At 40.7% G+C, this 27,650-nt stretch overlaps 2 protein-coding genes across 2 annotated transcripts in view; both read left to right on the forward strand.

Annotated features, from left to right (window-relative positions):
• The window catches only part of LOC134791246 (phosphomannomutase), a 317,911-nt gene that overhangs the window by 173,045 nt on the left and 117,216 nt on the right, over positions 1-27,650 (forward strand). The window lies entirely within an intron of this gene.
• LOC134791538 (zinc finger MYM-type protein 1-like) lies at positions 657-13,634 on the forward strand. The gene is made up of 4 exons (XM_063762585.1): positions 657-2,758; positions 11,504-11,674; positions 12,230-12,409; positions 13,521-13,634. Exons 1-4 carry the CDS (start codon positions 1,001-1,003, stop codon positions 13,632-13,634), a joined length of 2,223 nt encoding a protein of 740 aa, XP_063618655.1. The 5' UTR covers positions 657-1,000.

A 27,650-nucleotide genomic window follows, 5' to 3' on the forward strand; every position in this document is an offset into this window, starting at 1 on the left:
GTACTTATCAGATACAGGGAAAGGGGTTGAATTTGGTGGTGTGTCATAATGTGCATCCACGCTGGCGGCAACTACACCAATGCCAACAAATGCATCGGCAGCATCAGCCTCCACTAGTTACATGTTGCAGGAACGAGATATAGGTCGGCCGAACATTCAGACTCAGTCAGTTGAAGAATATTACCGACTTTCAGTATTCATTCCTTGTTTAGACTATTTGCTAAGCGAAATGTCATCCAGGTTCCCTAGCGCTCCCCTGCAAACAATCGGACAGTTGCAAAAGTTAGTGTCCCATAACTTCAGCGATGAAGATATAGAGGATGTTTTGCAAGGCGCTGAACTATATAAGGATGACCTTCCTTGTTTTTTAGCTTTGAAGGGAGAGCTAAAAATTTGGCAACAGATGAGAGAAAACGAGCAACGGTTCTACCGAATATTAGAACTCTGTGTCAATTGTTGTGCACGTTTGCTGTGACCATTAGCACTGCCGAGCGATCTTTCGTCACCTTACGCCTGTTAAAGTCATATCTTCGCAGCGGGATGACAGAAGAGCGTTTAAATGGACTGGCTATAATACACATCCATCAAGTCATTGCGACAAAAATGGACGCTAATGAACTACTGGACATCTTTAGACTTAGGGGACTTCTCGCGGGATTGGTTTTACCGTACATTGCCAAACGGCGAAAAAGCTTTACGCTCTTGGTTGGCATATTCTCCATCAAAAAAATCACTGTTTTGCTTCTGTTGTCGTTTGTTTGAGGACTCGAACTCAACAAAGGCGAGAATGGCTTCGAAATTTACCTCCTCAGATGGATTCAATACTTGGTGGAAACTGAATCCTAAAGTTGCTAATCACGAGTCAAGTGTTCAGCATAGCCAACATTTTTGCAAATGGAAGGAGTTAGAATCGAGACTTTGAAAAGGACAAACAATTGACCAGAAAGAACAAGAAGTAGTGGCGAAAAAGAGTAAAAAATGGCATGAATTGCTTACAAGAATGTTTGATGTAATACGATTTCTGGCAAAAAAAAATTTAGCATTACGTGGTCACAGAGAAAACGAAGACAGTGCCAATAGGGGAAACTTTTTAGAATTGGTGGAGCTACTGGCAAAATACGATCCCGTTCTCAGAGAGCATCTAGTAAGAATAAAAATGGGTCAAAACATTTCTGTTACTTATATGTCACCTGAAACTCAAAACGAGTTTATTGAAATTTTAGGAAACAAAATTCGTCAAGAAATTGTAGCTCGTGTTCAAAAGGCCAAGTATTATTCCATGATTTTTGACAGTACCCCAGATGTTTCCCATAAGGACCAAACTAGCCAGATATTACGATATGTGGTAATTGAAAATCATGAGGTAAGAGTAGAGGAATCATTTATGGATTTAATTGAAACCAAAACAAAAAACGCGGAAGGCATGACTAACATGATACTAAGCAAACTCGAGGCAGATGGCCTGGACATTATGAACTGTAGAGGGCAAGCATATGATAATGCTGCTACGATGGCTGGATGCCACACAGGGGTCCAACAAAGAATTAAGGACATGAATCCTGATGCCGAATTTGTCCCCTGCTCAAATCACTCATTAAACTTAGTCTGCGTACATGCAGCTTCAGCGGAAATAAACTCAGGTACATTTTTCGGTACGCTAGAACGCTGCTATATTTTCTTTTCTATGTCGATGCACCGGTGGGAAGTCCTTCTTGCAGCCACAGGTAAAAGTTTGAAGAGGATTCAAGACACACGATGGAGCGCTAGAGGTGATGCTGTAAACTACATGAAAAACCATTATAAGGATACATTAACTGCTATTGAAAATTTAACAGAACCAGAGGAAAGCCTAAACACGCGGACAGATGCTGGAACTTTATTAATAGCGATGCAGTCTTTTTCGTTTTTATGTTTTTTAGGCCTCTGGCAGCCAATACTCTCTGAAGTTAATGATACTCAAACTTATTTGCAAACGAAAGGACTCAATATTGAGCAGTGTGCTCAAAAAGTAAATGCTTTACTCGCAATCTGTGAAAGAAAACGGGAAGAATTTGTAGACGGAGCAGTAGCATACGCTAAAAACCAATGTGAAGAGCTCGGAATTTCTTGCGAGCCCCCAAGGCAAGCAAGACGGAAGCATCTTTATGGTGATGGAAGCAGAGATGTCGGTCTGTCTTATGAAGCAGACTTGCGTCGAAAAATGTTCGCTTCTATAGACAGGATGATTTCTGAGATCAAACAAAGATTTCAGCAGTTACAAGATCTGGCCCAAGAATATGGGGTTTTGAGACCAGAAATTTTATTAGGTGACGGCAGTATCAACCTCGATGGAGCTCCAAAAGACATTAACAGCGAAGATTTTGTACTTGAGCGCGACCGTCTCCGGGCTTTCGTAACAGCCTCAGACCCGGACAAGAAAGTACAACTAATGAAGTCCAACTCATTAGATTTGTTAAAATACATAGTGGAAGCGAGGCTAGAAGAGTGCTTGCCTAACATTATTATAATGTTAAGGATTTTTTTGACAACCGCAGTTAGCAATGCCAGTTGCGAGAGGAGCTTTTCAAAGTTAAAGCTAATTAAAAATTATTTACGCTCAAGAATGTCAGAGCTGAGACTATGTAATCTTGCCATATTAACGATTGAACACACAATTAATATTGACTTTGACTCTTGCATTCGAGATTTTACCGAAAAAAAAAGCAAGAAGAGTAAAATTTTAATAAATAATAGTAAATCTTACCCTAGGAGACTTGCCGTGAGAGCCATTTTATTATTTTATACTGCAAAACGTAATTCAAGACCAAAAAAAGTCAGACAATGTTGCCATTGCCACTGCATTAATTTGTTTGTAAAATAGTAAATTCCTTTTGATAAATAATCAAGCTAAGATAATTTATTTATTAGTAAGAGCGGTTTCGCACTACGTCCCATCCGAATCCGATCCGAACCCGTGAAAATATGGTCCGTAGTAGCCGTAGAACTATTTATATGATAAGTTACGCACTAGATCCGATCTCCGTCATCCTATTTCTTTCCGTCATTCAACGTGTGCGGTGCGTAATTTACCATAGAAATAGTTCTACGGCTACTACGGACCATATTTTCACGGGTTCGGATCGGATTCGGATCGCACGTAGTGCGAAACCGCTCTTATTTTACTCCTAAGATTTAAAATGTTTAATTAGATTTTCGTTCTCTTAAACATTTGTATGCCAACTGCATGGCAAACATAGTGTTCAAAGGTATATAACATAACTACCTAAGACCTATTGTGTAGGTACCTATGTTTTACAAATAAAGCATTCTGATTCTGGTTTTTAAGTAGATAAGTTTTGTTTTGTAATTAGAGATAGAGATCTTTATTTTTTAATTGCCTCAATAAATGGTAGCCAGCCAAGAAAAAAAGTTTTATTTTAACATTTTGACCGAACTTTTTAGGGGCGGCAAAATTCTGATCGGCCCCGGGCGACAAACATATACGCTACGCCGCTGATCTGCAGCACACTTGTGCGTCTGCTCATGGTAGGTACTCATCCTCAACATTTGGTTCCAGTTGATAACAATCGTAGGACCCGTACTGTACGTTTGATGTTGTTTCCTCAAAATATTGAAGCGAAAAATTGAAGTGATTTCATCGAGTAACAAGTTATATTACTGTATCTATATGATGAGTGATAAAGGCAGGAAAAGACAAAAGAGTATAAGTGCGTTTTTCTCTACAAAATAAAACAAAAAACCGACGATGCAGTTGCAGATACAGGGAAAGCGGTTGAATTTGGTGGTGTCTCATGTGCATCCACGCTTGCGGCAACTACACTAGTGCCAACAAATGCATCGGCAGCATCAGTCTCCACTATAATAGTTACATGTTGCAGGAACGATATATAGGTCGGCCGAACATTCAGACTCAGTCAGTTGAAGAATATTACCGACTTTCAGTATATATTCCTTTTTTAGACTATTTGCTAAGCGAAATGTCATCTAGGTTCCCTAGCGCTCCCCTCCAAACAATCGGACAGTTGCAAAAGTTGGTGTCCCATAACTTCAGCGATGAAGATATAGAGGATGTTTTGCAAGGCGCTGAACTATATAAGGATGACCTTCCTTGTTTTTTAGCTTTGAAGGGAGAGCTAAAAATTTGGCAACAGATGAAAGAAATTATCCCAAAGACTCCAGCAGATGCCTACAAACGAGCAACGGTTCTACCGAATATTAGAACTCTGTGTCAATTGTTGTGCACGTTTCCTGTGACCATTAGCACTGCCGAGAGATCTTTCTCCACCTTACGCCTGTTAAAGTCATATCTTCGCAGCAGGATGACAGAAGAGCGTTTAAATGGACTAGCTGTAATGCACATCCATCAAGACATTGCGACAAAAATGAACGCTAATGAAGTGCTGGACATCTTTAGCAGGAAACATAAAAGAAAACTATCATTATTATTTATGTACATCTTTTGTTTTACTTAACCTTTATATAAATACTGCAAGTTTATTTTTAACAGTTATTGTTATTTATATAACAGGTATATATATTTTTGCCCCTCTACTGCCCCATGTGCCCCTCCCAGAAAAAAATCCTGGATCCGCCCTTGACCAGCAAGCACTTTGTCTACAATCATTATAAAACAATATAAATTTGTGTGCACTTTTATTTCAACAATCCCAACACCTTAGTACATATACCCAACCCCACTGCCAAAAGAGTAATTTGATGACGATTTTGAAGTCGATGACGGAGCTCAAAGTCTCCAGCGATGAAGAGATCGAAAAAGCCGCTGACTTGAATTCTTGATTCTCCAAAATGTAATAAATTAACAGTGCTCGGAAGCGGTCCAGAAAGGAAAAGGGGTTGTCCTACGCAGACGATCTAATTATACTAGGTCCATGCATAGAAGTCCTCGACCGTATACATAGTAAGAAAGTTAACGATCCTATTAGACACCGTAGGCCTTATGATAAACGTAACCAAAACCAAATTAGTAATAAGAGACCCAACAGCAGTCACATCAACCGACCAACAGATTAGGTACGTAGGAGACATACAACCAGTAAATGAAATTAAATATCTTGGCACTTATATCACCTCAGGTCATGACAGGAGAGCTACGATAAAGACTCGTTGTGACCAGGCTGTAATGTAAGAACCTCAAAGATACTAACAAGATTTATTAAGGATAAGAAAATTGAATGGAAAATAGCTAGGCTAATGTACAAAATGGTCATCTCACCTGCCATGACGTACGGGTTAAACTTAACCGCCCTGACCAATTTTGACGGAGCCCGCCTTAGGCGATACGAAAGACACATTCTTAAGGAAATGCTAATAGTAGCCAGATACACCCCGGGGCAAAAGTTTAATGAAATCCTGGAAGGGAAAACAATTACAATTTTTTTTAAAGTCCGCTGGCTCTCATACTACGGGCACATACTTAGACGAGAAAACCCTCACCTACTCCACGCAGCTCTGGAATATAAAGAGAAAAAGAGGAAGGAGGGACGCCCGATATATACGTGGGAGGACTCACTTAACCACGGCATTCGACAGTATTAACCGACCCCGATCCTATTGGGAGCACATATCTGAAAACAGAAGCAGCTTAAAGAAACAAGCGGAAAAAATATACAAACAACCGGAAACGGACACGGAATCAGAGCCAGAGGAAACCGAAAGCGGTGGATTAAAACTATTACTTAAGTTAAGAGACGGCGCTCGACCTACACCAGCGACACAAATATCGGCGCCAGAGCGCACCCTGCTGCAACCCTGTATCTGATATGTTTCAAGTGAAGTGTTATCTGTGCATTACAAGACGATGTGCAAGTGCAAACAAATTAAACAGTTATGACTGCTGCTAATGCAACGGGCGACAGTGTGATCACATACCAGACACAAAAGTCTAAGGCATTTCCGACGCATGGGCACGCGGCCCTACCACACACCCCGTCGTGCTCCAGAATATAACCCCGGGATCGAGCGGCGACCCGGCAAGTTCGCATCCACCCTAACATCCGCGTCAATACCCCTGCGCTCCGAATCGCTCTAGGTATCTTCGCGCTCTAATCTCATTTAGATAAGACTATATTTGTAATTGTAACAATAATGTACTATACGGTCAGCATCGAGTTTTACTCAAGAAGACATCCGGCCATCCCACGAGAGACTTGAGATGGTAACATAGGATTGCATCATAAATATTTATCCGATTTAAAGACATTGTTAAGTAATTTGAGACGGAGCTAAAACCGACGGGAGAGTGATAAATTTAAACGAACGTATTCTGAGAACGAGAAAACCAAACGCTCGAAAGTAATAAATTAATAAAACAAAGAAACATAAAAACAATACGATTTATGTTTCTAGTTAGGGTCTAAGGAAGTAAAACAAATGCAAAATGGACAAGTGTGCGATAAGACAGTTCAAGGAAAATAATAAAGAAATTTACTAACCCTTAAAGTTGAATACGACCTAATATGAAGCCTATCGCTGACATATACGAGCGATTATACAATGCAGGCAACTACTCTGGTTCTTTCAAATCATTGCAGAATAAGTCTACACGTGCAACACAACGGGTTGCCACTCAAAGGCGACATCGCCACTTCCACGAACTCCGGCGCCGCCGAAGGAGCGAGCGAGACAGCGCAGTGCGAAGGAGCGAGACGGAGCATTTGCTAGGAGGGGCTGCAAAGACACTGGACCAGAGACGAGCGAAAATCTTCCCTGTTACATTGTATTTAGGTTAAGATAATATGTAAATAATAAGGTTGTAGTAATTAAGTTTGGTTAAGGTTGTCGCAGGAAGTTGAGGACACTTATTTGAAAGACGCAGAAGAGATAGGTTGTCTGACTTAGTTCACTATTTTGACGATCAACAAGTATCTCAATACTATACCAAATAGAGAGTTGTAGAGTCAGTGTCGAGTGGCATACGAGCAGCTAATACAAAGCTAAGTACTCTGTTAATGTGAGGTGACAAATCGGATATAAATACCAATCAATTTATCTCACCATATTTTCATAGCGTTGTAGAGCAAGGCCGTAGGGCTTTGTAGAATAGTCTTCGTAGAAACTTATCCGATTAGTCACTGAAGATTGACCTCATTGTGTGTACTACTATACTGTGTTGGGCTGACGTATTGGTTGAGAAGAAATAAAGTTGTAATTACGTTCTTCTCTATAGACCGCGGGTTATTTCGCTATCACTTCGCTTCACCCCTTGTTATTGCCGAAACATATCAACCAATACTAGGCTAATATATTCTGATTGTGTATTTGTCTTATGGAAGTTTAGCTATACTCTCGTTCAACCTTAATAAAGACAGCGTATGTTAGTTGGCTAGGTTAGCTATATTGGTAATATAGATCTGATTAGGGTTCTTTATAAGTAACTTTGTTAACTTTAGTTTGAAAAGAGACCAAAAGAATAAACTGAAGGGGTTTCTTAGGCGGTTCTTCCTCTTTACAGTGTCCACCTTTCCGAATCGCTGGTACAAATAAATATCTATAAATTTGACTTGCTTTTAATTCAGTGTTTCCTCTCATACTCTAGTTTGGCCCTAAGCCTTCATAGTTACCTTGTAGTTAGGTTGGACAGACAAGAAGGTATTTAGTTAGAAACTGAGGTAATATCCATCATACCTTACATACCTGGCTTTAATAAGCGACTAGAACCGATTTCAGGTAGAAAAGCTTTGATGTGTATTGGTAGTTTTGACGCGGCTAGAGGAAATGAACGACGACGCCAATCGGCCTGACTGTTGACGGCCTCTAGCCGTCGATTGGGCTCATTATAACTTACGAAATATCTAATTTCTGTCACTCGTTTTGATCAAGGGTTTATTTGCTATTAAATTACGGGGAATAAGCCGTTACCATTGTGACCGCAGGTCTAGGGACTAGATTAATTACTAGTACACATCGAGGTTATACGACTTGCGTAGAGCAACCTGTGTCTACCTTATACGAGGCGCCGAGGGTTAGCTTAGTGGCCACTCCCAAGTAATACTAAAGGTATACCGCTTAACACCAAATAAATCCGACATCACATAGTGCACCTGTGCACCTGCTAACCCTCCATACGAAATGCTAGCTAGCTTACACACATAGTAGACACAGGCCTCTACGTGGGTAGCGCAAACGGAATCAGTCCTAGAAGCTTTGGTATCTCAGAGACTGCCGTGCTCAGTACTTTTCACTTACGCTCAGGAAGAACTGTTCCGCGCCTCCACTGGCGTCGGACGCGATACCGGTCGAGAATTAATTACTTTCGTCCCAGACGAACACGAATTATAGTGGTTCAGGCTCGTTCCGTGAGGAAGTGACTCTGAGGTGTGTGGCCAAGGTTATTGTTTGTCCAAGCTTTATTTTACAGGGCCACAATACCACTGCACGTGGTGCCGCATGACGCAGGATTCTAGACTTTGTGTCAAGATACTATAAGAACAAATAGACACAACTAGAAGGACTTGATTAGTTACTCAAACTTACTATAAAATAAATAAACACAACGTAGGCATTTAAACTAAAATTGACGATCACTTTTAAAGAAATACAATTTAAAGTAAATACATTAAGAAGAGAGATTTCGATTGAGGCAAGTCATTAATACCAGTAACTTTAGTCTAAAGATTGGAGAGGGGTATCTACAATATAGTTTTCTCTAATTCAGATTTAAAAGGTTGAACGAGGGTACATCTGAGCGTATTATAATTACTTACAGTCCCTACAGATAATTAATTTTAATATAGCGCTTGGGTTTTTCATTCCTTGAACCGTCTAATCGTAGCAAGATGTCAGGACGTGGTAGTAAAGTTCGTGGCGCAAAACGTAGCGCAGTGTTAACGAATAGAAGCGAACCAAGTAAACAACGACGAATTGAAACCGACAATGACGAGGGACAGCAGGCTAGTGTAGATTTGTTTGCTTTACAGCAGCGTAGTTTTGAGTCTCTTTTAACTAGGTTTGACGAGCTAGTAAAGCGTGTGGACTCTATGTCGTCAACCGCAAGTGGGAGTAGTGAGAGTGCAGTCTCGCGGACCGAATCCGAGGCTGCGCAGAACATAGAGGCGGACGGGAACGCGTGCAGTAATAAGAGGACTAGCGTTTATGTGATGCCGCCGTTCACGAAGCCCAGCTTTAATGGAAATAACGACCCAAACCCGATGAAATTTATTGAAAAATTACGTAGATACGTTAATTCGATTAACGCGCAAGATAGGGTCTTAGATGTAGTGACCGAGTGCCTGACGGGGTCCGCGCGTACCGTCTTGGGATTAGATAGTAAAAATTGGCGAAATTTCGAAGATTTTGAGATGGATTTTAAAAATAGATACTGGACCAAACAACATCAAGAGGCTGCGAAAATTAGACTTATCAAAGGAAGGTTCGATACTAAAGGAAAACTGAGTATGGGGGAACATTTCGCGGAACAAGTCGATACGGTTAGTGCGTTAACTATACCGTTAGAGGAGAGTGACTTAGTAGGGTATATTATGCGTCACTATCCCAGGGATGTACAACAAATGTGGTACACATATACACGGGTAGGGAAAGTTAGCGTACGGGCAGCGACGGACTTCTTGTTCGATTACGACCAGAATATTAGTTCCGATAGTGTTAATAGTAGTGTGGCAGGCCAGGGAACTAGTAGGGACAATTTTTCGCATAGATAATCGTTTAATAGGAGAGGAATAGGACATACGCGTGGTAATACACCCTTAGTCGCAATACTAGAGGGAAGGCAAGATGGCGAAAATCAAAGGTCGTATAGAGGCAGGTGGCGCGGACGAGGTAGAAATAATTATAACAGGCGCAATTTCCCCGCAATCAAATGGGAACCGGCTTCTTCGTCGTCAACAAGTAGGCCTAGTTTTTCACAGGAGTCTTCAACTCCAGGAATCGCGGGAAATAATCAATCCACGTGCACAGGGGTAGGTTCGGGTCAGGGAAACGGGACTCAGTCGAACAAATAAGTCCCGTTTGTAAGACTGCTGTAGATAGAGAGGTAAAACGGGACGCGGTAGTCAGTAAAATAGGAGTAGCTTATAAGTTAATGAATCGCTGGGGCTGGCGTGCGGGTCAAGGTTTAGGCAAGCTAGGAGATGGGGACAGAAAACCGATAGGTTGAAATGCGCGTTTAGGGTTAGATAAATTTAGGACGTTAGAATGCGTAGGTAGACTTTTTAGCGATAAGAACGAGCGTGCTATGTTATGTGAAGAATGGGGTAGACCGTGCGTTGCGTGTTATAACAGGAAAGGGGAATTATATACCATACTTGACGACTTAGATGAAAGTATAGACGAACAAGAGGGGAACGTAGATCCGACGTTGCCAAGATTACCTGAGGTAGAAATTAAAGTAGGTAGTCGTGTGATAAAGGCACTGATAGACACAGGGAGTCAGATAACGGCTATTTCCGGTGAATTATATGTTAATTTGAGATCGGAGCTAGGACCATTACCCGAAGTACCTATACCCGCGATACATCTTACGGGAGCTTTTGGGTCTAGAAGCGAAAATGTTAGGAGTCTTTATCTAATTACTGTAGAAATTGCAAAAACACAAGTCGAGACTCCCGCGCTAGTACTACAAAAGATACGACGGTCAGTTATTTTAGGCTGGGATTGGTTAAGGAGAGTGAAAGGGACTATTGATTGTGAGGATCAAAGTTTAACAATAAAACATTTAGGAGTGACGGCGAATGCGACGTTCAGCGATCAGACTGAAGAAGATCGTCTAGCTAAAGTCATGTATTCCTTGGAGGCCTTGGCCGAGCCAGGGACACAAACGAACGATGTTAGGACGTTTGGCGAAGGTGCAGGTTCCGAACTAATTGATAGGTATGTAGCGATTATGGACGTCGATGAACAGCATAGGACCTTACTGTTGCGGACATTGAAGAAACACCAAAATGTATTTTCACAAAAGTTAGGGCTGACAAATAAATATACGCACGAGGTTAAAATGCTAGATGGGACCCCATTTATAAAGCGTAGTTACCCGATACCGTTTGCACATAGGGAATTAGTAAAGGCAAAAATAGACGAATTAGAGAGTTTAGGCGTTATCAAACGTGAGGCCACTGCGTATTGTAGTCCACTTACCTATACGAAGAAGAAGGACGGCTCCGTTAGATTGTTACTAGATGCGCGAGAACTTAACAAAAGGATGTTAGGGGACGCGGAGGCACCACCAATTACATCAGAGATTCTACAATCGTTCCACGGGGTAAATTACATTAGTTTTATTGATCTCAATAATGCATACTTCCAAATACCGATTCATAAAGACTCAACCAAGTATACTGGTTTCACGTTCATGGGCAAAAGTTATACATACGCCGTATTACCTCAAGGTTTGAAGACATCAGTAGCTAGCTTTTCTCGAGCAATGGACATAATATTGGGCGGAGTTAGGGCATTTTGTGTGAATTATCTAGACGATTTAATTGTATATACGATTGGGGACTTTGATTTACATCTATCACATATTGATCAGGTTCTTGAGAAGTTACATGACGCAAATATGACTTGTAATATAGAGAAATGTAAATTCCTGCAAGTGGAGGTAAAGCTGCTAGGGCATATAGTTAGCACTAAAGGGATTCAGATGGACCCAGACAAGACAAAAGCTATCCAGGACTTCCCCGTTCCTAAAAACGTGAAGCAAGTTAGGGCGTTTCTAGGACTAATAAATTACTTTAGAAGGTTTATAGAACGGTACGGAGAGGAGACTAGGCCATTGTGTGATCTTCTTAAAGGGGAAATCAAATTCAAATGGACGCATGTAGAGAATGAATGTTTTGAACGCGTTAAAACGCTGTTTTTAAAATCAGTGATGTTGGTGCATCCTGATATAAATAAGACTTATTATCTACAAACGGATAGTAGCGCCATAGGTATTGCGGGGTGCGCATATCAACTGTCGGATACAGGTGAGAAACAAGTGATAGGGTTTTGTAGCAAAGGGCTCACCGAAGCGGAAATGAGATGGACAGTCACGGAACAAGAATTGTGGGCTATTATATACAGTTTATCTAAATTCGAGACTTATTTACGGGGAGCAAAATTAGTAATACGAACCGATCATAAAAGTCTTACGTTTCTAAATTCATGCAAGTTACTGAGTGCACGCATGATTCGTTGGGTACACTATATAGGACATTTTGACTACAGCATAGAATACGTAAAGGGTAGTGACAACGTAATTGCTGATCATATACAGGGGGTTACGGATATCAACACCGCGAAAGTTCAGCACCCAGAAATAAACTTATTTGAAACTACGAATTCGCGGATAATTAGGCAACAGCTAGCGGAAATAGGGCGACACCAGGTAGAAGACGGGGATCTGAAAATAATAATAGATAGTCTGTCTAACAAAGAAAACATAGCTAGGGACAAGGTAGGTCGGTACTATGAGTTGGAAGACAATGTCCTCTATCACGTAAATCCTAAGTCAGGGGGACGCGTGCCAGTTGTCTCAAAGAAATTACAAACGGATTTGATAATAAATATCCACGAAGAAATAGGCCATTATGGCAGGTTCAAGGTTTTAGCGTTGATGAAGAAAAGATATTACTTCCCCGGTATGTCGCGCGAAATAGCAAATATCTTGCGCCAATGCGACGTCTGTCAAAAATCTAAACATGCGTTAGATAATCATTCTGGGCCATGTAAGCCAGTGATTGTTAAAGAAGTAGGAGAAATAGTCTTTGGGGACTTTTATGGGCCACTACCTCCAGGGCGGTTTGGTAAAACATATATTTTTGTGATGCAGGATGCATTTAGCAAGTACATACAGCTATACCCATTAAGAAAGGCAACAGGTAGTGGCGCATTAGGCTGCGTGAAGAAGTTTCACAAATTGATCAAAATAGGACGAATCATAACGGATAATGGATCACAGTTCATTTCAAATACTTGGGAGAAAGGGATAGCACAGTTAGGTATACAACTAGGGCATACCTCAGTACGTAATCCAAGGGCAAATTCGTGTGAGCGGGTTAACAAAGAGTTAGGGAGGATGTTTAGGACGTATTGCAGTAAATCACACAAATCATGGGTTGACGTAGTCTCACAGATCGAAGATTGCTATAACCATGTTATCCAGGTCTCAACCGGGTTTACTCCATTAGAGATACTACGCGGAGAGGACACAAAGCTCTCTAGTGATTTGACAATAGGTCACCAGGTCACGGGACCTATCGGTATGGCAATTAGTGAAATTCGCGAAAGGACTAGGGAAAATTTAGCAAAGGCGGCAGAAGATAGGAAACAGTCATATGATAGAACACATCGGCTGATACAATTTCATATTGGGGATTATGTAAAGCTTAAGGCTTTTCCCAAATCTGAAGCTGACAAAAAGTTAACTAAAAAGTTTTCACAATTAAATAGAGGACCGTTCAGGATAGGAGCTATACCGTATGATAATGTCTATACGTTGGTTTGTCCGGATACAGGTGAATTTAAAGGAAATTACAATGCCGTATACCTTTTCCGTTATTATACAGATCGTACCAGTAGTAGAGATTAACAGGTTGACGGTCAGTGGGTCAGAGCAGGTAGAAATGGAGAAGACAATAGATATAGCGCCGGCGCTAAGTAGTTATTGTTCGGATTTATGACACACTTAGCATAGTAGAACCGCAGTAAATGGTTCAGGCGGAGTATGTCACTTTCTTAGGACGTCACATTCTGAGGACGTCACATTCTGAGTTCGTCACTTTCTGAGTACGTCACTTTATGAGAACGCCACTTTCTGAGGACGTCACTTTCTGAGTTCGTCACTTTCTGAGTACGTCACTTTCTGAGTTCGTCACTTTCTGAGTACGTCACTTTCTGAGAACGCCACTTTCTGAGTACGTCACTTTCTGAGGACGTCACTTTCTGAGAGCGCCACTTTCTGAGGACGTCACTTTCTGAGTACGTCACGTTTTTAGCATAGGTACGATATCATCATCATCATCATATTTCCAAGCAGATGAAGTCGCGGGTCGAAGCTAGCGCAACATATTATCTACAGTCCGTTAACTCTCAGAATGACCTTCGGATTTTAGAAAGATACATCGGGTATCGGCGGTAACACGCGAAGGTGATACTGTTGTTCTGCTTTCTTACTCACTCGCAAAAAGTTAGGGATACCTATTGTCTCAATGTAAAACAAGCTCTAATTTAATGACGTTATGCTTAATATTTGGTTGATGACTATATTGCTATTTGACTTATTGTCATAATCTAAATAAAATAGAATCAGAATTTGAAAGCAGAACGTCACACCGTCATTTACTACTTCTCGCTGAAATTATACAGAGTGGTAATAATAACAGGCATATTTTTTTGTAGGTAAGTATATTTTTTATAGTTTGTGTTTTTTTTATTTAATCTCTAGTTTTAATTAAAATTTACTTTAACATAAAAAAATTAATTAAAACAAAAATTTTAAATTTAATTTGTAAATAATTATACAGTAGGTACTTAAAAGTCACATATTTTAATATGAATCTAAATATTTACCTACTAGTTATGGTGGTATTAACTACTCTATACAGGGTGGTACAAACCTCGATGTCCAAAATTTTTAAGTGAAAACTTCTTTAGCGGCGCTGTGCACTTTTTGTGATGGGGAAAAAATGTTAAACTCGCGACAGGTCACGTGACCGTAAGATTCGTAAGACGTAAGACGGACACGTGACCTGATCGAAAAACTGTTACAATGTCATTGAGTTTTCACTTCTGCCGGCACTCCCGGAGTGCATCCCGTTGTTTTTTTTTAGATTCTTCTCTACGTGGGCTATCAGATTACTAATTTGGGAACTTTCCCCTCGATTCCTTTGACCGGTGACTCTTTCAAATTATGACTATTGTCACTTTTTTTTACCTTTAAAAAAAACTTAGGGACTAGCAGTTTCTAAAATAACCAAAAGTCGTTGAACTCGCATGTTTTTTTTTAATTAGGTAAAATCTAAACTTGACCTGCTTGAACGTATAACTTTGACTTCTGTCTTTTTTTCCAACTCGCAGCCAAGTGAGGATGCTGATTTGTTTAGCAACTGCGTCGTTTGTAAAGGATTATGTTATAAAAAGAAACATTCAAAAAAGTTCTATTTTTTTTTTTAATAAATTAATTGGTTCGGCCCGGAATTTCTTAACAAAAGTTAAAAGTTCAAAAATTCATAACTCGAAAACTACGACAAACCGGCTAACATACATATTCTATAATTGAATTGAGGAATCTAAAAAAAAATTTGGACGTTGTGGTATAGACCACCCTGTATAGTTTTGAGTGTTGGATTGCAAGTTGCAACTAAATCAGTACGACGCTGTCATTTTCTATTACGCGAATACGTCCGATTTTACCCGAAAAACGAAGTTCATTCTGAGAGTTAACGGACTGTAAGTGGTCAAACATTTTTTTTCATTAAATAAGAACAATAAAAACTACACTCATCCATTTCTTTTGGGTGCTAGTACTAGTGTAAGACAAAGATAGTATGTTTATCTCTGTCTATGTTTGAAATGAGACAGTCCTTTGACAAACTTTATAACCTTTTTGTAGTTTCGGATTTTAAATAGAAAAAAAATCAGCGATGTCAAATCGGCGACATGATAGATTTTTATTGTCAGGCTAAAAGTACAATGTAATATTAAGTTAAAAATTCATCGTGTAACCTATATAGGAAGAAAACAAACAAATAAATTACATTAAATATATGCAGAACATGAGAACTATGAGAGTATGGATCACTCCATACGCAGAAGTGATTGATGGCTGAACATATATTCTGAATATGCCGTTGCCGATATGAAGAAAAAATCCTTTGACGCCTATTCTCCACAGGTGACACGAGAAGAAATATTGTCTGAACCAAAACTGCAAGAGCTGATTTTTATACGCAGATATCCAAAATTTACACTATCATCAGAAAAAAAGACGTGAGTTTATGGAGACATGACAGAAGACGCGGTATGTTGAAGAATATGTTGTCACGAAAGGAGCGGCAGTCCGTTTAAATGTAAATATGTGGGAATGACCTTCTACTGGTGTCAGCGAGCTTGCCATGATACCTTCACCAGCTAATCACAGCGGCGAATGATAAAATCATGGTTCCTACTGTGCGAAACATTGATGTGTATTGAATCGCAGCTGTTGCCGGCCTAACTCCAATCTGTGGCTAAATGTTTTGCTGCTTGTAGTTTCTAAGTATTCTGAATTAAATAATGTTTTAAACATAATTAGATTGTTTTTTTATTATTTATTTCTCTATTTTTCACTTTATTGCACGAAACATAGGACGTTTTGCCAAATGGAATTCTCTACCAGTCAGGCGTAAGGCAAACAGAGATTGGTATTGGTATGTAGGATATAAAAGCGACCGTATGTCGAACAGCTAATCTGGTTGCTGGCAGTAGTGGCAGTATACATTTTTCGTGCAGGTATATTATACTGTTAAATCGTACCTATGCTAAAAAACGCGACGTACTCAGAAAGTGACGTTCTCAGAAAGTGACGTCCTCAGAAAGTGACGTACTCAGAAAGTGGCGTTCTCAGAAAGTGACGTACTCAGAAACTGACGTACTCAGAAAGTACGTTCTCAGAAAGTGACGTACTCAGAAAGTGGCGAACTCAGAAAGTGACGTCCTCAGAAAGTGGCGTTCTCAGAAAGTGACGAACTCAGAAAGTGACGTATTCAGAATGTGACGAACTCAGAAAGTGACGTTCTCAGAAAGTGGCGTACTCAGAAAGTGACGTACTCAGAAAGTGACGAACTCAGAATGTGGCGTCCTCAGAATGTGACGTACTCAGAAAGTGGCGAACTCAGAAAGTGACGTCCTCAGAAAGTGGCGTTCTCAGAAAGTGACGAACTCAGAAAGTGACGTATTCAGAATGTGACGAACTCAGAAAGTGACGTTCTCAGAAAGTGGCGTACTCAGAAAGTGACGTACTCAGAAAGTGACGAACTCAGAATGTGGCGTCCTCAGAATGTGACGTCCTAAGAAAGTGACATACTCCGCCTGAACCCAGTAAATGGTGTGCTTAAAGCTATTGTATAGGAAATAATAGTTGAGAGTTTTTCGTTCGGCGGTGTATAAATTCCAATAGGTTTATGATAGGGTTACGGGAGTAGGTTAAGTAGCTAGTTAACCGTATTTTGTTGTAGACGACCAAAAGAATGGTTATACGTTTTGATCGACCACAAGAGAGGGGGGTGAGATGGTAACATAGGATTGCATCATAAATATTTATCCGATTTAAAGACATTGTTAAGTAATTTGAGACGGAACTAAAACCGACGGGAGAGTGATAAATTTAAACGAACGTATTCTGAGAACGAGAAAACCAAACGCTCGAAAGTAATAAATTAATAAAACAAAGAAACATAAAAACAATACGATTTATGTTTCTAGTTAGGGTCTAAGGAAGTAAAACAAATGCAAAATGGACAAGTGTGCGATAAGACAGTTCAAGGAAAATAATAAAGAAATTTACTAACCCTTAAAGTTGAATACGACCTAATATGAAGCCTATCGCTGACATATACGAGCGATTATACAATGCAGGCAACTACTCTGGTTCTTTCAAATCATTGCAGAATAAGTCTACACGTGCAACACAACGGGTTGCCACTCAAAGGCGACATCGCCACTTCCACGAACTCCGGCGCCGCCGAAGGAGCGAGCGAGACAGCGCAGTGCGAAGGAGCGAGACGGAGCATTTGCTAGGAGGGGCTGCAAAGACACTGGACCAGAGACGAGCGAAAATCTTCCCTGTTACATTGTATTTAGGTTAAGATAATATGTAAATAATAAGGTTGTAGTAATTAAGTTTGGTTAAGGTTGTCGCAGGAAGTTGAGGACACTTATTTGAAAGACGCAGAAGAGATAGGTTGTCTGACTTAGTTCACTATTTTGACGATCAACAAGTATCTCAATACTATACCAAATAGAGAGTTGTAGAGTCAGTGTTGAGTGGCAGACGAGCAGCTAATACAAAGCTAAGTACTCTGTTAATGTGAGGTGACAAATCGGATATAAATACCAATCAATTTATCTCACCATATTTTCATAGCGTTGTAGAGCAAGGCCGTAGGGCTTTGTAGAATAGTCTTCGTAGAAACTTATCCGATTAGTCACTGAAGATTGACCTCCTTGTGTGTACTACTATACTGTGTTGGGCTGACGTATTGGTTGAGAAGAAATAAAGTTGTAATTACGTTCTTCTCTATAGACCGCGGGTTATTTCGCTATCACTTCGCTTCACCCCTTGTTATTGCCGAAACATATCAACCAATACTAGGCTAATATATTCTGATTGTGTATTTGTCTTATGGAAGTTTAGCTATACTCTCGTTCAACCTTAATAAAGACAGCGTATGTTAGTTGGCTAGGTTAGCTATATTGGTAATATAGATCTGATTAGGGTTCTTTATAAGTAACTTTGTTAACTTTAGTTTGAAAAGAGACCAAAAGAATAAACTGAAGGGGTTTCTTAGGCGGTTCTTCCTCTTTACAGTGTCCACCTTTCCGAATCGCTGGTACAAATAAATATCTATAAATTTGACTTGCTTTTAATTCAGTGTTTCCTCTCATACTCTAGTTTGGCCCTAAGCCTTCATAGTTACCTTGTAGTTAGGTTGGACAGACAAGAAGGTATTTAGTTAGAAACTGAGGTAATATCCATCATACCTTACATACCTGGCTTTAATAAGCGACTAGAACCGATTTCAGGTAGAAAAGCTTTGATGTGTATTGGTAGTTTTGACGCGGCTAGAGGAAATAAACGACGACGCCAATCGGCCTGACTGTTGACGGCCTCTAGCCGTCGATTGGGCTCATTATAACTTACGAAATATCTAATTTCTGTCACTCGTTTTGATCAAGGGTTTATTTGCTATTAAATTACGGGGAATAAGCCGTTACCATTGTGACCGCAGGTCTAGGGACTAGATTAATTACTAGTACACATCGAGGTTATACGACTTGCGTAGAGCAACCTGTGTCTACCTTATACGAGGCGCCGAGGGTTAGCTTAGTGGCCACTCCCAAGTAATACTAAAGGTATACCGCTTAACACCAAATAAATCCGACATCACATAGTGCACCTGTGCACCTGCTAACCCTCCATACGAAATGCTAGCTAGCTTACACACATAGTAGACACAGGCCTCTACGTGGGTAGCGCAAACGGAATCAGTCCTAGAAGCTTTGGTATCTCAGAGACTGCCGTGCTCAGTACTTTTCACTTACGCTCAGGAAGAACTGTTCCGCGCCTCCACTGGCGTCGGACGCGATACCGGTCGAGAATTAATTACTTTCGTCCCAGACGAACACGAATTATAGTGGTTCAGGCTCGTTCCGTGAGGAAGTGACTCTGAGGTGTGTGGCCAAGGTTATTGTTTGTCCAAGCTTTATTTTACAGGGCCACAATACCACTGCAGACTTCAAAACGAATGACAGCGGTGGGATATCTGCTGCTGATCAATGAAGCTCCACATCGCGACGTAGATCAGAACGTCTCAACCTGAACGGCAGATCCCCAACAACATTGATGAAGATGGCCACCGTACTACTGGCCATACTGGCCAGCTGCACCGTCACGAGTTACCAGATCGCAGAGCTTGAGAACCCGAACGGGGTGTACTTCGAGGAGATAGGTGTAATTGAAGAAATTAACGGTTATCGATACTACACGAAAAGCTGTAACTTAACCGTAACCGCTGTAAAAACTCTTACTAAATGCCGTTAGAAACGCGAAAATACTTAATAAATTTACACAAAATAATAATATCGATTGAAGATTAGGGAGGCTACTAATAGTCTCCTCGGTTGTTCACCGTTTAATGTATTTTCTAATGGATGATATAATATGCACGCTAGAAGTAGAAGATGAAAATGTCAGACGGGACCAAGACAACGATATACAGCTACCAATAATACTGTCCTACGTGGACGATTTCGGCACGGCATTTCGCAAATCAATTACTGACGAAATTTGCTGACGATAAGACTTTCAAGTCTAGCCCACATGGCCGGAGGCATTTATGGCGCATGAATAATACACGGCATAGCCCTGAAAACGTGCTTCCAAATCAAGCGTTAATATGTGGGCGTGGATGAGTGCTGATGGTCCTGATGAGCTGGTATTTATGTCGTAGTCAGATCGTATAATCCGCCGTATTACATTACGGCTAGCCGTTATCAAAAACAGGGGCGTTTTGAAATGCGGCGGTTCGACGATTAGCCGGATTGTCATTGCGATACGTTCTTCAATAAGGCGGCCAACGTTTAGCCGCATCGTAGTACTATTTTAGATTGTAGAGTGACCAGTTCTTTCGGTCGCCTACGTAACCGGAGTTTGACAATGTTTGCAATTTAATTTATTTTTACCATGGTCCCACCGCACTAAATGTGTTTCTTTTCCAAAACATTTCCTTCACAACTTAAATAGACGGAGCCCCGCAATAGGGGCTCCTATTTCTGGGCGGTTTGCCCTTCGGGCATCTGAAGCTACCTAACGAACCTAACCTACTTACCTACCTACGCTTTTTTCCCCAAAGTGTAATGTTTTCACGGACGTCTCACTAAATCAATAGGTAGGTAGGTTAGGTTCGTTAGGTAGCTTCAGATGCCCGAAGGGCAAACCGCTCAGAATAGGAGCCCCGCGAAGCGGGGCTCCGTCTAGTTAAGTTGCGAAAGAAATGTTTTTTGAAAAGAAACAGTCCGACGAACTCCAGATTTGATGGACACCCCAGCGTTTGTCAGGCAGCGCCACGGGTGTTAAAAATGGGAACTAAAAACTGTCAAAGCGGCGGCTAATGACTCGCTGTATTACATTACGGCTAGCCGTGTTGAAGAACGTATGGCGCCGAATACATTCCGGCGGATTCTCATCCAGCCGCATTCAATCCGGCTAATCGTTAAACCGCCGCATTTCAAAACGCCCCTGTTTTTGAAAACGGCTAGCCGTAATGTAATACGGCGGATTATACGATCCGACTGCGACATTTATACCAGAAAGGACCACTGGGGAAAATTACCTCTCAGTACTGAGAGATGTAATTCTGCCGTCGGTAAGAGCTATTTATCCAGCGACAGAAATGCCCGAAATATTGTTAGTCCATGACAACTGCCCGATCCACAAGTGTCGATTAGTCACGGACTGGATAGCGTGGGAACCTGGACTAACAACATTACAGTGGCCCGCCCGCTCCCCGGATCTCAATCCCATTGAAAATTTATGGGCTATTATGGTTCAGCGGTGGGACATGAGAGCCGAAAGGACCAAGGAGGCACTTGTCGACCATCTTAAAGAGGTTTGGGATTCGCTTAGGGGAACTACTGTGTGTGAAAACTTGGTAGGATCAATGAACAGGCGGTGTATAAAGGTGAAGGAGGCCGGATGGCCAATGACCAATTGAATAGTCAAAGCGGTCATGAACGAATCAACCTGCATAAAATGGTTCAGTCAACAAACAAGGTGGATTAAAAAAGGCAAAGGCGTCAAACAGGATGTTCTCTCTTTCCCAGGCTTTTTGATTCGTACGGTTGACAGAATATCACACCTAGATTTCATTCACTCATTATCACATGTATCGTCTATGGACTCTATGGGTTATTTTAGCGAAGACGCGGTCCATAAATCAAATTATATTGAAAATCTTGTTATAGCAAATGCATCGAAACTAAAATAAATAATTACTTTAAGTAAATCAGAAATTATTGTTATTTTAATACCATATGCTAACTTGCTCCTCGAGATGATACATAAGGAAATGAAAGGTCTAGTGGACGAATAACCACCTCTTTAACGTTCGAAGTTTGCTAGATATCACCTGGCGAGAAGGAAGGAAGGTTTTCATAATAGCCATAGACATTGAAAAGGCTTTCGACAACGCCTCAATACCTTAAAGGAGCACTTCTCTTACAAACAGAAGTATTGCTGCATGTATGAGAGAAGGAACACACTTGCATGGTTCGGACAAACCGCCGAGACAATAAACCAAGGCAAAGGAGTCAAGCAAGGATGCCCTTTATCGCCCAGACTGTTTACAATCCTGATAGATGACGTACTTAGAACACGGGACTCGATGAGGCTATAACTCTTAAACAGGACAATGAAATTGCCCTACCCTTAATATTGTCATTCGCTGACGACCTCATTATGGTAGGCGACTGCATTAGAAGATTAGAACGCTGGACCGCGTAGTTAACAAACTAAAATCACTACTAAGCATGGTAGGAATCGTTATTAATGAAACTAAAACGAAGCTTGTTGTCAGAGAACCCTTCGGTCCACCTGTATCGGAACAACAACCGGTACACCTTGAAAGAGTGCAAATAAAGCCAATCGAAACAATCCGCTACCTGGGTACTTATGCGAAAATGCAGTCAGAAACGCGAAAATACTTAATAAATTTTTACAAAAGAATAAAATCGATTGGAGATTAGGGAGGCTACTAGTCTCCTCGGTTGTTCACCAGTTTAATGTGTTTTCTAATGGATGATGTACTATGCACGCTAGAAGAAGAAGATGAAAATACTAGTCTGGACCTAGACAACGAAATATATTAGGTACATACTTACATGCCGTCATAAATTGTAAATTAAATTGTATTTTTTTTTTATTTACTCGTAATGCATGTTAATTATAACTTGTAATGTTTTGAAAAGATGTGTCCCGCCGAGTTTGTTGCCGATCCCATATTGGGATACCCTCCTCCAATAGAGGGGGGACTTAAATCTTCTCGAGGCAGAGGTGTAGGGTTGGAGCCGGTGTAGCTTTATTTGACGTTCATAAGCGCATTGTAATATGCCTACTTGAATAATAAACTATCTTTATTAAATCATCTATAATTGTCCTCGACCTTATGGCAAGAAAGTTAACAGTCCTATTGGACAGTACGGCTTATAATAAATGCAACTAAAATTAAACTAATACTAAGAGATCCAAAAACAGGCACAACAGCCGACCTAGGTGATGCGACTGTACAACCATTAAAATAAATTAAATATCTTGGTAATACGATATAGACTCGTTGTGACCAGGCCGTAAGAAACTAAAAAAAATCATGTAAAAACATCACAAACATCATGAAAAGCGCAGCCAATAAGACCCTTAATACCAACCAAACTACTTCAAGGAATCTTCAATAGGCGCTAACAAATCTACAAAAGGCCAAATTTCAAAATAAACGCACCCTCTAGACTCCTCAGCTCGCTTAAAGAATGCAGACGGCGCTAACAAGAGATCGAAGCATAATGACGAACAATAATGCCAACAACAACAACAACGAAAAATAATGCCGAATGTTCTTCAGGGGGCTAACCAAAACACAACTGTCGATGAGAATGAAAATAACCTACGATTTCTATAGGCGGCACAAGCAAAAAGAAAGGCGGCGAATCAAAAATAACTTTATTCCAATGTCAAAGTGGGAAAATGAACTTGACAATATGGACGGGCGCTTCATTGACGGACTCAGCGATGAGGATCCGTCAGACCTAGGAGATGAGCCCACAATGGCAGACATTGACAAAATCCTTAGCCAAATGCGAAACGGCACTGCTCCCGGCATCGATCAGGTGGTCACGGAGCTATACAAGGCTAACACGCAAGATCTAAAATCCGAGATCTTAGACCATATAAGAACGGCTTGGATAAAAAATATTCTTCAGTCCACTTGGACACCTTCCAAAAAAAAACCAACCCGAAAACAGTAAACGACTACCGACGCATCTCTATTTGCACCACAGGAAACAGTGGCCCTGGCTTCAGAACCCAGAACACGAGCACAGCACAGAGGGAAGATGGCCCTCAGCATGACCGAAGAACAGCTCCAGCACATCATCGGAGCTCTAGCACCGGCAAACAGAAAGGGATCTTTCGCACAGTGCAACGCGACATACGACGGGATAGGCTAGAACGAAGCTGTGGAGACATTTCTCTCAGTCATAAATGTCTACAAGAAGCTTTAAGACGTCAAGGATGAGAATACACTGGAAGGGCTTACCCTGCTACTAAGAGCGGACGCCACTATCTGGTGGGAAGGTGCCGAGTCCGAGATACATAACTGGACCACATTCCAGGACCGGCTTAGGCACGCGTGCGCTCCGAAGATACCTACGGACATCCTATATCAAAGGATCATCGAGCAGAAGCAGGATGCAAATACCCCCACTGAAAAGTTCGACGCAAAGAAGAGGGCACTCATGGCGCAGCTGCACGCGCCAACCCCGCCGGAGAACCATCAACTATGATTATGATATAAATGATATATATGATTTATGTTCAACTCCACTTAAGCATCCGGGAGATGGTGCGACTATAGGTACAATCATTACAATAAATTAAATATCTTGGTACTATGATAAAGACTCGTTGTGACCAGGCCGTAAGATTCATAAAAGAAAATAAAATTGAATGGAAAATAGCTCGGCTAATGTACAAAATGGTCATCTCACCTGTCATGACGTACTATCGCGGTCAGACACGGCTGGATATTCGGTCAACTGAATCGTTTGCAACCAAAAAATAAAGGCGTCACGCCCATTTATGTCAATCAATTCGGATAGCGCAATAAGTAATTACAGCTTCGGTAATACATATTTTGGTTTCAGACCTGACTCGGTGGAAACATCTGTTGACAATTGTTGCCGGTCTATTAGTTGCATTTTAAACGGCCTAGTCAACAACGCTTTTCTAAAGTGACAACAAATTTATAGCCAATATCATCCGATATGAGTAATTTAAGCACAATGGAGAAGAGCAAAATTTTAACCCTGTGGGAGCAAGATTTCAGGAAGAAGGATATTGCAATGGAATTAAATTTTTGTTATATTTGTTAACATTGCAGAGGACCACTGTGTATTTTAAGTGGATAAATATATTTGAGAATGACGGCAACGTCGTGATTGCGAATGGAGTGCGACCACTCAAACCGGGGGTGATCAATGAAGCCGGCTTGGCAGAAATAAGGGCAGCTTACTCCCAAAACCAGTTTACCCCAACGCGACAATTGGCAACACAGTTTAATTACTCCTCACGAGGCTCTTCATTAAGCCGGAATACACTTGCTAAAACGTAACCGCCCTGACCAAAGCCAACAGAGCCCGCCTTAGAAGATACGCGAGACACATCCTTAAAGAAAACAGCCAGGGGCACCCTGAAGCAAAGGGTTAATGAAATCCTAGAAGGTAAATCAATAAAAAAAAATTATCAAAGTCCGCCGGCTTTCATACCATGGGCACGTACTCAAACTCAGACGTAAAACCTTACCTACTTGCGTATAACGGGAAAAGCTAAAATTTAATTCTAAACAGCTTCGTTTGCCCGCATCAATGCGTCGCCGACGCAACAATGCTGGCTCATCCTCAAGATAACGCTGACCCGACGCATAGAGATTAATTATTTTTCCGGCGTCTAAACTTTTATTTACAGTAATCCCAACACCTTGGTACGAATACCAAACCCCACTGCCAAATTGGTGACCCCGACGTGATGTGGTTCTCATTGGTAGAGACAATTTTTAGCAAGGCCGGCGTCGCCGACGACGTTAGCAAATACCTTCATGTGACGAGTGCGTTAGCACCACATGATGCCACAGAAGTGCGGGATATACTGATCGCCCCGCCAGAAAACAACAAATACGATGCACTTAAGACCGGCATCATTAAGAGGTTAGGTGCATCACAAGAGGTGAACACGCGCAGGTTGCACGAGCGAGAGCACATAGGAGACCGCAAGCCCTCACAGTTTTTGCGTCATTTAAGAAATCTCGCTGGATGGATTGCTTCGTACAATGTGGCTGGAACAGTTGCCGCGCCCGATGCAGAAGGTCCTAGCGAGTTAATGTTACGTATGCTATGCACATTGCGTATAGCGGGAATAGCTAAAATTTAATTTATTTAATTATTCATTTAATATCATCTAAGCTTGGACGAATGTAGGACGCAGTCCCTACAGGCTGAATCAGCAGGGCAGCATATTTTATTTTGCCTCAACATCGCCTCCCCCTCGTAGTCTCCTTTTCCTAGCTCTTGCAGCAGGATATGCTGGATGGAGTTACCTCTTGAACTGAACTAATTGGAGACTAGCGAGGCTACAATACAAAATGGTTATCGCGCCATCGGGCCATTGCTTTTAGGTCATAGGTCATAGATGGCGCGAGGCACGAGTGGCAACAGATCACGGCTAAAAAAAATACGGAAGGAACATACCTAAAGGAATGGCACATCAATTTGTTTAGAAAATAACAGTGCACCCAATTGTACCCGTATTTTTTTCAGAATTTGACCAACCAGGACTCATTTGCACAGATTTTCAAAAACCAAGTCATTTTATATTTGATGTGATTCCAGAGAACAAACAGAAATACATTTCATTTTCTAAATCTTTTTAAGTAACACAATTAAATTGAGATTTGTTAAGTTTATGTCCAGTAGTCTTGAAAAAATAGTTAAAAAACTTGTTGCCTAAACAATTTCATGAATTAAAATTGTTGGTTTCGAGGAAGTTGACATTGATGTGATTCCAGAGAACAAAGAGAAATACATTTCATTTTCTAAATCTTTGTAAGTAATTACACAATTATATTGAGATTTGTTAATTACTTTTATGTCCAGTAGTCTTGCTTGAAGAATTAGTAAAAAACTTGATGCCTGAACAATTTCATGAATTAAAATTGAATTCATGTGAGGAGGGCTTTGAACGCTTAATACGAAAGAGTATGATATGAACACATGACATGATACGATTCTTTAAAATTAACTTTTCTTTCTTAAGTCACATTTCAGACAACGATTACGTACGCGTGAAAGACTTTTCCCTCATTTCTTTGCGAAAATATGGGAGATTATTCTGATTTATATCTAAACACAGATGTTTTGTTAGTAAGTGATTACATTTGAAAATTTTAGAAATGTTTATATGGCCTGAGTCCTGATTGTACTGCTTCAGGATTGATCTGCGATGCAATTTTATATAACTGAAACATTGATAATTAGCTTTCATAGCAAACAATTATTCGAGGTGGTATATCACAATGCAGTAACGGATACGCGAAAGAAGAAAAAACATGTTTCAGCTGAATACGAATTACCAACAAGCACTTTGTCTGCAATCATTATAAATCAATATAAATTTGTTTGCACTTTTATTTCAACAATCCCAACACCTTAGTACATATACCAAACCCCACTGCCAAAAGAGTAATTGTGATGACGATTTTGTAGTCGATGACGGAGTTCGGAGTATCCAGCGATAAAGAGACCGAAAAAGCCGCTGATTGGAATTCTTGATCCTCCAAAATGTATATAAATCGGTAGAAGAAATAGGCGCAAAATCAAAAGACGGTTCCGTAATTAACGGTTGTTACAATTCGCAAGTCGGTTAAGAAAGCAATTGCTACCCTATCTTCCTATATGCGTAATAAGAGAAAATTTTGGCTGAATTTCAAGGAATGCAACATCTTCAACGGTTGAAAGTGAATTTGGTCATCTAAAACAACGACAATTGCCCATGCGAATAGGCAGGTTAATTCTCCAACATTTAGACTAGTATTCTAAATGTTGGAGAATTAACCTGCCTATTATCGCAGGAATTATCGAATAAACACTTTCCACCGAGCCCGACAAATAGGTATCAT

The sequence above is a fragment of the Cydia splendana genome, chromosome 6 (genome assembly GCF_910591565.1).
Source record: "Cydia splendana chromosome 6, ilCydSple1.2, whole genome shotgun sequence".
NCBI lineage: Eukaryota > Metazoa > Arthropoda > Insecta > Lepidoptera > Tortricidae > Cydia > Cydia splendana.